Genomic DNA, 17012 nt, shown 5'->3' with positions numbered 1-17012 from the left:
GGCACTGCTCGGCTGGAATTGCCAGAAAGCCAACTGTGCAACTCAGAACAAAAGCATGCAGAAAGGTGATATCCCCAAACAGCCTTCACAGTGAGCATTGTTTATGTCTTAGGTAATATAATTAGCTGTTGCTGTGTATGAAAAGGACTCACTTCAGAAATATAAAGTATTTGTCATGCAGATGAATGAATCCTTGCGTTAGCACTGAATACTGTATAACTCAAAAGTGCTTTTTCACTGGAGTGAATTTATTCAATGTTTTCCATTATGTATGGTGTGAAAAGGCTATTCTCATATGGAATAACTTATGCCAAAACATGTTACTGTCAGACTACTTGTGTCAGTTGCAATTGAAATTTGACTGAAGATTCTACAGTGCATTTAATTAGTGGGTGGCAATTTGGAATGAAGGCAGAAAGCTGCTAGTTAGCGTTATGTCTTCACACTTGTAATACAAGCAAATGTGCGTCATCCTTTTGGGTGAAAATATTTTGTATATTAACATGTGCTGCTAACAACATCTTTCTTCTTGAAAACCTCTTTGTGTGCAGCTTGGGGAATAAGAACAATAAAAGAAAATACAAAATTCAAGAGATGCTGAAGCATCTAAGGGGACATGTTTGAATAAGGACTGCTTTTGTTCTGTTCTGCTTACCTCCCCACCATGTTTCCTCCCACTCCAAAAGAGCATCCTTCGTGTATAGCAGGTGCATCTGGATTGGGGCTGTTTCTTTGGTGTCAGGCATTTTGACACTGGTTCTTATGGATTATTGTGCCTAGTGCAATTAATCAGGATCCCATCTCATTTACTCCCATCCTTCATCTTCAAAGGGTTGCTCTATAAGAGGATACTAATGAAATTTAGACTAGATTAACTAAAAGGGACGTTAATGAACATCAATTAAAGTACATCAATTGCTTTCCCATAGAGCTTCAGTGTGTGGCTTTGTAGATCACTGCTAAATCATGTACCAGTGAAGCCTTCTGCTGCCAGTGTACCATATGTTGCCTTTAAAACATATTTTTTGCTTGCTTTGGGTACCTATATTGCCTTTAAAGGATTTTTTGTAGATATTGCAAAGTTTCTGGGGTGGACAGCAAGGAATAAAGATGTAATGCAAGAAGGAGAAGCATGCAGTTAATGCTATTGTTACTGTGCACGAGAGACAATTTTGATGAAAGAATGTTTTCTAAAGCAACTTTTTTGCCCTTGGGGCTACAAAAGGAGTGGGAAGGACTAGCATCACAAATAACTGTTGGATCCTTTTTCAAAAACTGGGTAGTCTACCCATCTACTTAATTGGCTGCCTCTTGTGAAAAGTATATTTTCGAGAAAATGGGATTTATTAGAATGCTATTTTCCATAGGCCTGGGTCAGTAATTATGTATATGGTTCAAACCTGTTTCTTAGGTTCAAATGTGGCAGAAAATAGAACACTGTGGTGGCTAAAACAGTATCACTTTCTAATAATAGCAACCACGCAATCCTATTTGAAAACTTCCCTAGGAACGTTCCAAGATGCAACTGCAGGAGTTTCAGCTTTTTTCCTAACTTTTTTTTCCCTAAGTTTTTTTTTTTAAGAAAAAATGCAAATGTTTCTGAACTCTAAATATGATTTCAAATGCACTGTATTATGCATTAGTGTTGCTTAGAAAACAAAAAAGGAAATAAACTTTACAAGCAAGTTAGCTGCTAACTGCCTTACCCATAGACTTTAATTTCTAGTAACACATATTTTTCCTTTGCACTGAAGTTTGCACAGGAGATTCCAGTTTTGCAGTTTAAAAAGTAGTTCTCATACTGATCTTTCACTCCCAGCTAACAGAACTTGTCCATTCACCCCAACTCTCCAAATAAAAAGGAAGTTGATGTGTCACAAATTGTAAGAGATGTGAAAAGCAAGTGTAGGGATGTGTAGTTGATAAACACCTACTTAATTAAGATCACTAACTTCATTAAGAAAATAGACAGTCCTAATACAAGTATTTTGCATTCCATTAGAGTGCATTTCAGAGGATATTCCTAATTGTCATTGTTTCCCCTTAATATTACCATAACTTCTGTTTTAATATTGTAATGGCATGATGGATTATCACAGCCATTTCTGCCATGCCTTCTCATCTTTGACTAAACTGTCTTTTACAGCACAAAGTGATGTTTTCAACTGTTTCCATTTTATCACTTGTATCTCTATTCCTGTCTTAGGTATATTGCTATCTACCCCTACACTCCTCGAAAAGAAGATGAACTGGAACTGCGGAAAGGAGAAATGTTCCTAGTGTTTGAGCGCTGCCAAGATGGCTGGTTCAAGGGAACTTCCATGCATACAAGCAAGATCGGTGTTTTTCCTGGAAATTATGTGGCTCCAGTTACAAGGTACAGTATTACACAAGTGTCTAAATAGTTTACCTAGTTTCAAATCCAGAATTACTCTGTTCTTGTATTAAATGCTAAAATTGCATAATAGAGGACCTGTGGGTTTTGGTAACTAGCTAATTTTTTTCAGTTGTCTTTTATTGTTTTACTTTTAATTTCGACAGGACAGTAACAAGTGCATCACAAACAAAAGTTCCCATGTCTACTGCTGGCCAAACAGGACGAGTGGTAACTATGGTCAGCCCTTCCACTGCCAGTGGAACATCCCAGAAGCTCCAGGGGAACGGTGTGGCAGTGAACTCCAGCACAGTACCCACAGCTGTGGTTTCTGCAGCACATATCCAAACCAGTCCACAAACCAAGGTCCTTATGCACGTGACAGGACAAATGACAGTCAACCAGGCTCGAAATGCAGTTAGAACAGGTAAAATAAAACTGCAATATCTATGTGTGGTAGACAAACTGTAGAGTCTATCTTGACAAGTGACTGTAGTGAGGGTCTATGTAAGTATGTAATTGTTGAGTTGAATGTTTTCTAAAATGACAATATATCCCTCTGAGTTGTTGAATCTTTTATTATTCTCCTCTAAGCGACTATGTGTACATACATATACACGTACATACTCCCACTATGGGGAATTTATATGCAAGTACTTCAGGTGAAATTTTTCTTTTTTTTTTGTTGTTCCAGCAGTATCTTGGATGGGGACATTCTTTGAGCTTCCCCACTCATATGCAATTCTTATAGTAATAAAAGTGATAAGAACATCTGAGTCATAGCTTACTTTTTGTGTGTTAACTGCATAAGAGCTACAGATTGCTCTAATTTAGCATTCACTTTTAAATTATCATCTTACATCTTTGAATACCTTTAGTGTTCATTCTTTTTCAGGTCTCTGGCTCAGGATTGGTCCTTAAGCAATACAGTTTGTTCTCTAACCTTGACTGTAGTTTTTTTCAGCTTTGACTCTGAAACACTAAGTCTATACTGGCTTCAAGGTCCTTATAATCTATGTAATAAAATTCTATATTTCTGAAAGGTGTAACTCTGCATTTACTCTCTAGGGCAGGCCACATCATAGTGAAACATGCCTTCTTGTTATTTAAATGCAGATCCAAAGAGATAGTGATGTTTTCAAAAGTTTTTGTTTACCAAATCCATGCACTCCTCTGTGGACTTGCCAGGCTAAGAAAATACCACACAACTGGATCCAAATCTGTTCCAGTTGCTTCAAGGGCCTCAAAAGAAAAGGAAAAAAGAACTCCCATTTCAGACTATCCCCATGTTCCCTCTTTCAGCCTTGAATTTAGGGTCTGTGATCTCTTGACTGAGAGTCATGACAAAAGGGGTTTTTTAATCACAGGATTCTTACTGGCAGAGCAGAAGAAAAAGCAAAAGATGGTAATGGTATGATCTGTTATCCCCTTAAGAAGGGTTATTTATTATGGTCTCCAGATCCATGGATTAGCCCACTTTTCAGAGTCACGCATGTCCTAAAACACCCTGTGTATGTTCAGATGTCAGCACCAGGTTTGCTTTTGAAGGTAGGATATGTACATGTGTCTTTAGTTATTTTATTTCCTTACTGGCCCCATCTTCCTCCAGTCTGATCTGAGGCTGGAGCAGGTGTGTTAGTCCTCTGTAACAACTTTATTCTTTGCCTTTGAATAAAAATAACCAGATGCTGCTGGCAACTGGTAAGAGAAACTAAGTAAAGCATCTGTACTTTCCTGCCTCTGAGGCACAGGTGGTTTCTACTCTAAATCCTTCTTTTGAGCTGCCTGGGAGCTTGCAAGTGACAGCGCAAAGGAGAAGGCTCCTGTGGGCTCCAGAGGCCTTTCTGTCCTGCGTTTCTGCACCGCTGTCAAGATGAATAAACTTTTACACTTCCATTCAGCTGACAAATGTGACAACATACTTCCCACCAACTTTTCAGGTCCAAAACTAAAAATTCAAAGAGACTGCACTCTCATCGCAGAGAACTTGACATCGGATTGTGCAAAGGTGTGCTGTTAGTCACAAATACAGATCTGTCCCTTATAAGGACCTGAACACTGAAGTAATAATGGCTGCTTTATGTCCAGTGTTACAGGGAACTTTGTAGTCAACATTTGAAATATGATCCTCTTGAGCCTTCCCCTTGCATGTTTGCTGAGTGTTGTTCTTTTGATGAGGCTTCACAGATCAGTGCTGAGCTCCAGATTCAGTTTAGCTCAGGGCTTCAAGGACCCTTCTTCAAACGATCTTAGTGAGACATTGCTTGACATCACCTTTGCTGAGGGTGTATGCATCCTTTGATTGGAAGGACTTCTAAAGAAAATATATATTCTGCCTATTTCTTTAAAGGAGAAACTGTATGAAAATAAAGTGACTTGAAGCATTTTTCCTAAGATAAGAAAACAAAACCAGAAAGCTCTTCCATGCTCATAGTACATAAATTGCATGTGAGTGTAGACATATCTTGAAGAATAGCAGCTGCTTCTTGGAAAATTGATGTCATCTTGTGAACAAAAGCCAGCATTAATATTTTTTTTTACAAAAAACAAATTTTGCTACAATCTCCTTTTCTTTCTTTTGAAATGTTCATGCTACTCAGATTTAGGAAGGGTCTGCTACAGCAGAAGACGTTATCAAAAAACTAGACATAGCATTTAAGTGATGTTCCCTTTTTTTTTAATAAAAAAGAAAGAACTTGTGTTTCTTATTGCAGAGATTGTAATTGGGTATAGTACTGTAGGATTATTACATCAAATCTGGGACCTTTGTCAGTCTTCTCTAATACACCATTGCTGCAATCTAACCAAATTACCAGAGGAATTTGTAGAAAGCAGAATGAAGAGAGCAAATGCTGGAAATTTGGTTCTAGGATTTTACTTATAACATGTCTGAAACTCCAATTAGTGTCTGACGGATCAAAAATTAATTGATACATTTGAGATGTGCATGCACCAAGCCAGAGAGATGACTCCTTCTTAGAAAGTTTCAAAGTATTTGAAGGAGAGAGTTTGTGCAGCACCGGGGTGCAGCGTTTTGCCTCATATTGTTTGGTTAAGGTGTCTGCACTTTATTCCACCCAGTGGTGCAGAGATGCCCAAGCTGTTGAAATGATCCAAAAGCATGTATGATTGACCATATGACTACTATAGCAGTTACTTCTTGGAAAGAATAAATTAGCTCATACAAAGCTCTTTGCATTGCAGCCCAGGTTAATATACTCAGACCTGTGCTATTCTCCAGCTTCCAGTGTAGATGTTCCTTTTATTTCACAGGAATATGAGTAAACCTACTTCTGTATTTAAACATCCCAAGAGACAGGGAAAGCACTTGTAGCAGTAATTGCCACTGTGCTTATTGTTTGAAAGACCCACGAAATCTGTTCTGGACTTTGTGAATATTTTCGGGAAACAATCTAATTATATTTTTAGCAGCTTCTATAAGGTGTGTTTCTTCCTATTTTCCTTTATATGCCCTGACGACTACGCGTCATATTAAAAGGAACAAACAAGTTCCAGGCAGTATTTAGCTAGCTCTTGGGTACTAAACTGTAATCTTCACTTTACATCTGTCTGTATGTGAAGCACTTGATTTAGCAGCTTGGATTTCTCCACAACAGAGAAGTTTCAGTGCTGTTCAGCACTCTTCTGGTGCAAACTGGTGCAAGTAGGGTAGCATATGCTACTGCTTTATTCAGGTGAGATAAATTTGATGCTGTGTATCATGTCATTATAGTAATATAAATGGAAGTTTAAAAGGTAGGAAGGAAACTTGTTGTGACTGATTAGCTGTAACACAGTGACTGTGCCTCACTTTGTGTGTCTTGTGAAAAGATGACCTCTCACATTTCATTCTTTTATTCTAGTTGCCTCACATAGTCAAGAAAGACCTACGGCAGCAGTCACACCCATCCAAGCACAAAGTCCAACATGCCTTATTCCTGCAGCTGTGATCATTCCCCACCACTCTGTTGCCTCCCAGCAGCTCCAGCCCCAGCTTCCAAATGCTGCTGCTTATGTCACGGCTGTGAATGTGAACCGCTCAACCCTGGCATGTGCAGCAGCTTCTTTGAATTCTCCTAACATTGCTGCTTCATCTTTGGAGGGAGACGTCAGTGGAAAAACTGCTAACACTCACCCTGGAGCTCCTACATCTCCAGAGGGTGCTTTAACAGCTGGTGGAAATGCTGCTGTCAGTAAAACAGACAAGGATGGCAAGGTGGGTAGAGAATACAATCATTTCCTTGAATTCTCCTAGTTTCATCATACAGTTTTTTAAGAGATTCAACAACACAACCTAAAAAAACCACATGGACTTGCAGGAATGTAAAAATTCCAGTCTAAAAAAATAAAATTAAAGTCAGTATTCTTTTAGGTTACCTTTCTTATTAAGCAGACACACTGGGATATTATGAAGAACAATTACCAGCAGTGTTTATTGGACAAAGAAAGAATGCACATAACCATCTTCTGTAAGTGTAGGTCAATAGAGTCTGTAGTGATTCTGCTTTCCTCCCTTCTATTTAAAGTATTTCTTATGTGTCTAAACTCATTCTCACTGTTCACCAAGCCATGTGATTATGTTATATTGTTGTCAGAAAAATTATTCCAGCTTTGTAATTGATTTTGTTTTACAGTTCTGGTGTAGTTAGAAAATTCTTTTCTCCTTGTGACAACTGTCTTTACATCTCAATGTTTTAGACTTTACCTTACTACTTTACAGCCACATGTACTCCTTAATGAAGTTTATGAGGATTTTAATCTCAAACTGTACACTAATGTCAGCCACTGTTTAGTTATTTTTGTTGGTTACTGTTGAATGGATGTACCTAGAACTTTATTTTAAAATTACTTTAGCCATGGACATTGAAATCAGACTGAGGTGCCCTTAGAGAAAACTTATTTGTAGTTTAAGGTGAATATATATGGGTTGTTTTAATTTCTCTGAGTTTCTCTTTTTCTATGGCGTTTGCTAGACAGCAGATTATTGCCAAAATGGCTGTAAGTTATTGGAGACTTGGAAAAAGGACTGAGGATTTTTTATTTACTAATGCCACTACATCCCAGGCTATCAAAAAAATCTCACATTGCTCATGCTTTTCTCTGTCTATGGTTAAATATTATTTTTGCCTCCAGGGCTTACAATCTGGCACCTCTAATAAGCACTAAATTCACTCAGTCAAAGGGTTGGCAAGATCACTGCCACACCCCTTAAAAAAAAAAAAAAAGACAAGAAACACAAAAGCTACTTAAATAATTCTCTTCAGGGTAGGTAATAATCTTCAGGGATTCTGTCTGGACAAGCAGAAGGAATGTTTACAATCCTCCCCTTTAGCAGAGCAGCAAAACACAATGCATCCCCCTTGGGGCGAATTTTTGTTAAATCATGAAGGTCTTCCATTACCAAATGAGGATAAATAGAAGAAACTTACCTAAACAGCAGCTTCCAGAGCAGACTTCCCTCCCTGCTTGGTTTAAGTGACTATTTATGTCTTCCTAGAAACATCCATGTTAATGAAATGTTTTACTGTATAGATTCCCATTGTGGGAATCCAACTCCTCACACTTTTTTCTAGACAGCCTTTTGGGACAGAGCCGTTTCATTTTAAGTTAAGGTTTAACCTGACTAACAAAGTGAAAGGACTTAGCCAGTTTATGATCTAAATTACTTGCTGTTTCTCTCTTTAGAATGTTAATAATTTTCTTTTTCTTTTATAATTTTCATCATGATCTCTTCAATATCAAGTATGTCCTCATAATTTACTGAATCCTCTCTGAGCATGATGTCTTCTATCAGAAGGAAGTGTTCAACTCTTTATGGGAGAGTTTTGTTCTAAAATGAAGCACTGCTTTTGGTTTACAGAAAGAAAAAAAAGGTTTGCTGAAGCTACTTTCAGGAGCATCCACTAAACGCAAGCCTCGACTGTCACCTCCAGCATCACCCACACTGGAGGCTGAGCAGGCAGCAGCAGAGCTGGCCCTGCAAGGTGCAGTGGGGCCAGAGCTTCCATCAGCAGGCACTCACAGCAAACCTGGCTCCTGTCCCACTGACACTGAGGCCTCTGGGATGGCACAGGAGACACTGCATCGGAAAACAAGTTCCCTAGATTCCTCTATTCCGATAGCACCACCACCTCGGCAGCCTTGCTCATCACTGGGGCCGGTCCTGAATGAATCCAGGCCTCTTGTGTGTGAAAGGTAAATTATCCTATGCAGCTAGACTTGGGCAAACCAAGAAAAATATCCATTCTCTGACATTTTTAGGGTATATTAGAGCTGCTTCAAAATGCTGAGATTTTATAGCAAGATGAAACTTATTTTTTAACAATGCTTTATTTACTTATCAGCCAATATTCATGTTTATATTTGTTTACTTTTTGTGTTACTTTAAATTTTTTTATGAATAGACACACAAATATGATGATCACAGGTTTGGTATGAGAACTGAGGTAGACAAAACAGGCCTCCTGTTTTGGAAAACAGGAGCACATTATACTCTCGCATTTATGAGTATCAGGTTAGTCCTTTAAGATTATTAGCAGTATACAACTGCCAACCTACATATATGGTGAATGAGACCTTTATCTCTCTATGTGTAGTCTTCTTAATACATGATTTCTTGAGCTTTTGCAAAGATACTTTTTACTGCCTGAATGCCCTGCGGCTGTGCATCCACACAGCAAGCTCTAGGGTGGCCTCTGTGACCTGGCAAGTGAGTCTGTAAAACATACACTTGTCTGGACTCTGAGACTGACAGGCAGTCGCTTAAATATTCTGCTTCTCTGTGTCCACCTATAGTTTTTCCAAGTTCCAAGTCCTCAGTAGACTGTGAAGGAAGTGGCAGTTTTCTAATTACTGTATCTTTTATTCTTCCTGGTAGCAGACAAGCAGTATGAAGAGTGTCATAGGATTTCTTTAGCAGCAGCTACAGGATTGTGTGGTGTACAGAGAAAAAATACCAGAGTTACAATATTAACAGCTCTAGAACTGAACTGATCCCAGCTGACTATTGTAGACTTTGTTCTGATACTGTAACTCATGGTGTGTGGACATCCTGTTGTACTTCCAGAGGCCCACTGATCTTAAGCTATGCCCATGGATTAAAATCCAGACAGTCTATAACTTTTTACTTACCTTTTAGTTCACTTCTGTCATGGCTTTAACATTTTTTAAGTGGTTATCGCTGTTTCTATGCAATTCCCTTGCAGGAGATTTCTATTTCATACTGAATTTCTGAAGTAGATGTACACTTAGAGAAGGAAAATAAAACCTGAAAGACTTTTCTTTAAGAAATCATCATTCGTTTTCACATTATCATGTCCGTTTGGCACAGTAATGTTTTTATGCTTTGAATATGAAAATAATATTAAATTAATTCTGGCATAGTAGTATAAAGCTCTTTCTATCCTCACAAAAAGTTTTTTCACTTCCATGATGGAAATTTTTTTTCTCAGAGCTTCGTACAGAAATGATGCTGTGTATTTTTATTGATGTAGTCATAACATCTACTCAAACATTCTCTCTATCCTTACCATTATTTAAGTGATAATTTCTACTGAAGTAGTGTTGCTACAAGATGATTCTCAGTGGCCATCATGCAGAATTGTTACATTTTTCTGTAGTGTATTTAAACAGAATTTCATCTGGGTTCCCTTTGTCCTTTTCAGGACAGGGTTAATTTTCTTTTTCCTGTTGATGTGCCCTTGTACATTTCCTTTGGCCAAATTTATTGAAATGTGATGGTTAATAATACTTAAAATTTACTCTATATCTTCAAATTAATTTTTAAGCATTGATTACTCTTCAGCAGTTTGGAACACATGGTGGGTAGGAATCATACTGATGATGCAATGGCATCTTACATGAAAATCTGAGGTGAGGAGGGAAATATCCATGAGGATAAACTCAACAAAAAGCTGAAGAACAGAGAAATTTCCTATTAGGATTATTCTGCTCTTACGTCTCACAGTTCCAGTCACAGATTACAATATGACAGGAAAAAGAAACAGTACTCCTATTCTAACTCTGGCTTGGGAGTGTAATTATTAGTGTTCAAATTCTATTTTCAAAGGTGACTAGGGAATTTAGTCAGATTCTGCTGATTATTCTACATGAATTAGAAGCAAAAGAAGCTGACTCAACTCTGGAAAGCACCTGAAAATGTTCCTGTTTGGGATACAGGGTTTCCCCCAAATTCCTTGCTCCCTTTATGATTCAGTATAAAATTTTTATGCTAATCCCACTGTTTCTCCATTCATCAGCACTTCAGCCGATCGTAGAATGTGTCTTACAAAGATGGACCTGACTCGCTGCAATGTCCAGAGTGAGACATGCTATGCTATGAATATACAGGAGTTTGGTTATCTGAGGAGTTAGTTTTCCCATAAAACTTAAAAGAAAATCTCAAGTTTTTTTATAAGCTTTCTCTTTTAGAGGGAAATGTTGCTTAAATAGCCTTAAATTTTACAGTAAACAGACAGCATTGTTATAATAAACTACCCAGCACCCCACAATGGTGTTAGAGACTTGAAATTGAACCTAAATACACATCACTGAATATCCTAAACTATAAAATGAATCTTTCATCCAGTTACAGTGAAAGAAAAGCAGTAATTTTGTTCTGTGATTAAAGTGACCCTAAGTAATTTTATCTACCACAAAATGACTGGTGTAACATCTGCTCCCAGTGAGCAGGCCAGTGGCTTTATAGGGCAGCAAGCCTTACCACATCTGGCACCATTTAATGCTGTTAATTAAATGCTGAGAATCACTCTGCCCTCAATGGGCCTTGGTGATCTGTAGGAGTCAAGGCACTCAGAAGACACAAGAGCTGCACAACAGCAGGGCACACATGAGCTGAAAAGTAAAATTTCTAAGTGCAAGAAATGAAGCTTAATCAAGAAATCGAGTAATAAGTATGAGTTTAATTGGTATAATGGTAGTAATTCCAGCTTCCTGTGTTTCTCTGAGCAAAAATTGTTTGCATATGAGAAGGTATTTTTATCTGTCCGCTTGTTGACCAGGAAAGGGACAAATAATTGTCCAAAAGTCAACTACAACTCAGTGGGAATAAAAGCAGTATTTTCTGTGTAGTGAAACAGAAACAATGAAGAAATAGAGAAACACATGAAAGATAAAATCTTTTTCACGTTACTGAAAAATGTGAGAAATGCTAATATTAAAAATGAAAACTAGAATGGAGAAATGTGAAGAAAGACCACTACCCTCCTCAAAATAAAAAATAAACTTACAAATGCAAAGCAAAAACACTGTGGGATATAGCCAGACACATTAAGAATACAAAGAACTGATGGCAGATATATTGGCTACTTCTGGGAAGCTAAAGTACTTTTCTTTTATAATACTAACATTTTATCACTAGCTGATTATAAATAATTAGGATAATATTTTGAAAATTAATGAAAAAATGGTATAAGACAGTCAAAGAAAAATAAAAGAAAGGAAAAAACTCATAGTTGTACAGCTTAGGTGCATGTAAAATATTAAGTGACCGTAAAAGATCTACAAACTTGGCCTTCAGACATTGAAAACATTTGCAAATACTGAATAGGGAGGCAAACAAGGAAGTGTTTTGGAAGATTCAAACATGTGGGAATTAACATGTTTTTCCAAAACATAGGTCATGCTTAGTAAATGTTATTATTTTTCTACAGGGACCTTGCAATAAACTTTTGAGCTGAAGCATAAGCTTTTTATTCTGCATGAAATTGGTCGTTTTGGCAATGTGTTATAGATGATGAAATAAGTAATGGAAAGATAGTTTTTGTTCCATAGCTAATCGAGGGTGATCTGGACAGACAGCTGTATGATGGGTCTGGGTTTGATCACCTCTCTTTGGGCAAATGGAATTTGTAAAATTTGGCTTAAAATTTGAAGAAGGATATCTGATGTACAGGTGAAAAGCCTGATGGGTTTCTTCTCATTAAACACTGAAAAATACAGTAAAATAGCACTTTAAAACCAGGGCTGTTGTGCTCTGTTTTAGACACTAGATTTGAAGATGAATATCAAAGTAGTTGGGAAGCTAAAATTGAACGAGAAGTATGGAATTACTGCAGAGGTTGGACACTCTATGGAAAGCTCAGGACAACCATGTTTCTGTGCCAGCTGGTGATCCTCTAGGGAGGGCAAAGAGAAGATGGGAACAAGTAGCAGCAGAGAACAGACTTGTCTGTCAGTTCAGGGCAGCATAGAAGTTACTGACAGACAGAATTAGAAACTGAAAACAAGCATATTTCAAGTCAGAGGTTTGGAGGGCAGTGTTTGACAGAGTGCAGGGTGAGGCAGGCAGGTATTCCTTCTCGAAACTCTTTTTTTTTTACCAGGCTATGTAGTGTGCTGGTTAATTTTCAGCCTGGGGGCATCCTGCTTATTAACAACAGTAGAAGTTCTTCATAGATTTATTGCAGTTTTTAGTCCTTCATTATCTTGTCCTTGTCCTGCCTGAGTAAAGGCTATTGTTTTAGCTCAAGCAGTTAACAGTCTCAATTGAACTTAAAGTCTGTTAAAAATATTTGGTTCTTATTTCCTAAGTCAGCATTAAAACCCAAGTTGCCCACAGCAGAAGTTAATGCAGGCCTAGGTTGGATGCAGAGCATTCTGGAGCTGCACACTAATAAATCTTGTAATTGGCTTGGTAGCTTTTATGAAGCATGAATCTAATAATTCCAGTGTTCTGAAATCTGGGGATTGCTATAAATGAAACAAAGTCATAGCTTATAAGTCACTAATAAATAACATTTGACAACTGATTAGGTCCAAATATGTTTTGCTATACTTAGATTTCCTAGGAGACTTTAATTATTTACAAAGGGCCACTACTCTTTTCTGAATACTTTTAACTATATGGACAGACTTCATTTTTGTTTTATATGTTCTTAAACAAAACATTCTTCTGTAATACAGTATCTTTGTCTGATTCAGTATTACACAATTAACTTTTTTATTATGTGTGTATTGAGCTATAATTGGCTTTCCATCCTTTACTAGACTATATCCTGTTGGTTTTTCTTTTCATCAAATTGTTAATTTATTTTAATCCAAGATTATTAAGATAATAAATTATTTTATGCTTATTAAGCTAATAGTTATCCTAATCTCTAAGGTAATAGAATTTTAGGTTGATGTTGAGCGAAACTGTGGTTGAAGAGATTGAGTGGTGTTATGCATGTTTAAAAACAGAGAGAGAACAGTGTAGCCTCTTTTTAATGCACTCATACTTGGAAAGTGATTTTACTGTGACAGACTCAAAAAATACAATTTTCTTTGTGTCAGGTGGTTAAGAAAATTGGAGTTGCATATAGTTTTTAATATAGTAGTACACAAGTTGTGCAGCTGTGTCCAAATAAGATGGCATATGTTCTATCTTGAAGAGTTTCTAAGAAAAATGAAACTAATTTGAAACAGCTAATCAAATTAATAGGTTTTGTTGGTTCCTTTTTTTTGTTCTTTGTCTTTTCTTAAGAACCATCACTGCAATATTATAAAATAAAACACACACTTGTAAAATTATGCCTAGTTACTGCTGTGAATGCTTTGATTCTTGTTGTCACACAGATTGAGTCTACAAATTTATATTGAAAAATATTTAGAATTTTATCCTGTTATTTAATAATTGTCTGTATTTTTACAAAGTGGTGAAAAAAAAATCATAGGAGATGCATGCATTTGCCTGAAATTTATTATGTTGCTATTGCTATTATCTGTTCAATACATACTTTTAAGTTGTTATTCAGCAAACAGTTCTAGGCAGTTTCCTGTGTTCATAAGCTTTAATAGGCACAGAAATATTTTTAAAAGCATTGGGTTAAAAAAAAAGGGGGGGGAGGCAAAAAAAGGAACCTTAATGAAGGTGGTTTTTTTCTCTTTACACAGGTACAGGGTTGTGGTATCCTATCCTCCTCAGAGCGAAGCAGAACTTGAACTTAAGGAAGGTGACATTGTTTTTGTACACAAAAAACGTGAGGATGGCTGGTTCAAAGGCACTCTGCAACGAAATGGAAAGACTGGCCTTTTTCCTGGCAGCTTTGTGGAGAACATTTGAGAAGATTCATTCCAAGAGCTTCAAATCATACTGTACTGTAAAATAGCACAAATATTTTGCCAGAAAAAGCACAGTCATGAAATATTTTCAAATGACTGTAATGTAAACAAAAAAATCTACATATTTTTACAGTGTCTATAGCACAATTACACCAGCGAACAAAGGAGATGAAGGCATCTGCTGGTTTTATCACTTTGAATTCTTAAGTGTGATGTGTGCCTTGTACTGTCTGATTTATTATATAGAGGAATTTTTTTCCCCAAGTATGTTACATAAATGAGCAATTGTTTACAAGGCTGTAACTAATTTATTCTTGTTTTTTTTTAAACTTGAATTTTGTGTAATAGCTAAAATTCTTGTGACTATGATTTTAACAAATTATTAATTTATGAAAGAATAACAAAGGGGAAGCTGGATTCTCTCCTTATGAGCAAGCAATTATATCTGATAAAGAGCCTCCCATTTATCCTCTGGACATTTTTCCCCTGCTGTGTCTGACAGTGCAGTAAGTCTCTGTTGTATGAGTTAATGTTGAGTGGTGGTGATGTGGCGTCAAATAGAATTTGCCAAATGGGGAAAAAAATGTGTATTTTCTTCTTCGGACAGAGAAAAAAAAGTCAGTGGTCTTCTTGAGTCTAGTTTTACTTCATAAATCACCCAAGTAGAGTAATGTTTCCAGGAGGCAAAGATGTATGTGAACAACTGAATAAAACCATCTCAAGGTTAGGATCATCTCAAGGTTAGGAAGGAAGAAATTTAGGAGTGTCAACAAGAAATTCCCTATACCTTCTGTTCGTGTAATAAGTTGGCTATTTGCACAAAGCTTAGCTTTGTATATTTGGCCAGTTCTTTGGGCATTTAGCGCTCAGGATCCAACAAAATTGGAAGGAATGTTAAAGCCCAACACTTAGAATGAATATAACTTGAAAACAACTGTTTGATAAGACTGAATATAAAAATAAAATTATAAGTTGTACTTAATGTCTAAAAATGCCTAAGACGTGTAATTTGCTGTTTTCTTCTCAAACTGATCTGCATGGCCAAGAGATGTTTTAAAATGTCTGAGCAGTAGTGGTGGTAAGTGATGCACTTGTGTTAAAGTAAAAGGCTGTATGAAACACTGTGAAAACTTTACTAACTTCTTAACCATTGCTACTTTGGTATGTTCTGACTTTTTCTTTGTCCTGCATGTGTTACTCAATTCCTGCAGTAATGTAACTGTGCATGGTTGGCATTTTCCATTCCAATTTCCTGTTGGTGGGTTATTTTGCTCTGAAAGTTTCCCAAAAGCCACTTGACCAAAACTAGTGAGCAACTCACCTTCAACCGGAGGTGGTGTCCAGTGTTTGAATAATTAATAAATTTTTTTAATGTCCTTGCAGCTGATGGATATAAAGAATGCAGCCTGCAAGAAATATGTTGTTAGTCTTTCAGGGTTTTGTTAGAGATTTGACACTGGTGAACACACACACTACCCAGCTGAACTTGGTTTTTTATTTTATATTATTGTTTGATTACAGCAGTTCAATGGTGATTTTTTTTTGGTAAGACACTGAGCACCATCATCACCATTTAAATCCATTTAAATCTGATGTAATTTGGCTGTTAATCAGCACTTTACAAAGGGAAGCCAGTGATTCAGTGTCGCACAATACACCGAAACAGTGATGAAAAAGTACCCAGTGATATGTTAAATCCTTATAATTTTTTTGGAGTTATACATAGAAAAATATCAAATGTTAATGACAGAGATTTCTTGCAATAGCAGATAGTATCATGATGGTCTTAAAAAACAAGAAAAAATATATCTATAAATATATATAGTTGGACATGACAGCATTCCCAAATTAACCATCTCTCTTAAACACTGTATCATTCAGTTTTTGCATTTTAAAATATTTTAAATAGTTTACTTGAATATTCATGTAATATATAAAGGTTTTGTGAAATAAATTTTAGTTAGAAAGGAGCTGATATCAGCTTTTGTCAGCATAAATTGGCACTACTGTGTCGTAATCTTATTTTGAAAAATTTAGTGCATTTTATATTAAAGACTACTAAAGGTTAATTTTTTTCTATTTCTACTCTCCATATTTTAAACTAAGTGACTAAAGTACCTCTATTAATAGAATTTCATGATGTAAAGTCAGTTAAAAATCAGATGTTAATCCAATAGTTCTGTTAGATGGAATACATTTTTAATTGATTTTTTAACATTGAGTAAATGTTTGTAAAAAGGGCTTATTACATAGCAGTGCAACAATGACAAAAATGCAGTTTATCATGCCTTTTTTTGTGATCTTTTGGGGGTTATTTTTTGGTTTTTGGCTTGGGATTAATTCAGTGTAGAAACGAACAAACCCTGTGCATTTGCTTTGTGTAATTCCATAAAAAGTTTTTGTAAGGTATTTTATATCTATGTTTGAAGTCCAGTGAATGTTAAGTGTTTGATTTACTATGTTAAACTTCCAATCCTAATAAATATTTTCTTAGTAAACAGCTACAGCAAATAGTGTATGTGAACATTAAACATAAATTACTTGTAAAGAATTTGACAATAAAATTACTAGAACTTAA

General features: G+C 36.4%; 1 protein-coding gene across 2 annotated transcripts in view; it reads left to right on the top strand.

Moving 5' to 3' along the window:
* Nucleotides 1-17012, top strand: part of SH3RF1 (SH3 domain containing ring finger 1) — an 85936-nt gene extending 68924 nt beyond the window's left edge. For both annotated transcript variants that reach the window (XM_085058652.1, XM_085058653.1), the window contains exons 8-12: nt 2207-2377; nt 2542-2801; nt 6238-6590; nt 8235-8569; nt 14267-17012. In XM_085058652.1, the coding sequence (XP_084914778.1) occupies nt 2207-2377; nt 2542-2801; nt 6238-6590; nt 8235-8569; nt 14267-14435 (1288 nt within the window). In that variant the 3' untranslated portion in view covers nt 14436-17012. The remainder of the gene's footprint in view (nt 1-2206; nt 2378-2541; nt 2802-6237; nt 6591-8234; nt 8570-14266) is intronic.

The sequence above is a fragment of the Lichenostomus cassidix genome, chromosome 4 (assembly GCF_008360975.1).
Source record: "Lichenostomus cassidix isolate B80296 chromosome 4, HeHo_3.0, whole genome shotgun sequence".
NCBI lineage: Eukaryota > Metazoa > Chordata > Aves > Passeriformes > Meliphagidae > Lichenostomus > Lichenostomus cassidix.
The sequence above is the reverse complement of the archived record's forward strand: the minus strand, read 5'-3'. Positions and strand labels throughout refer to the sequence as shown.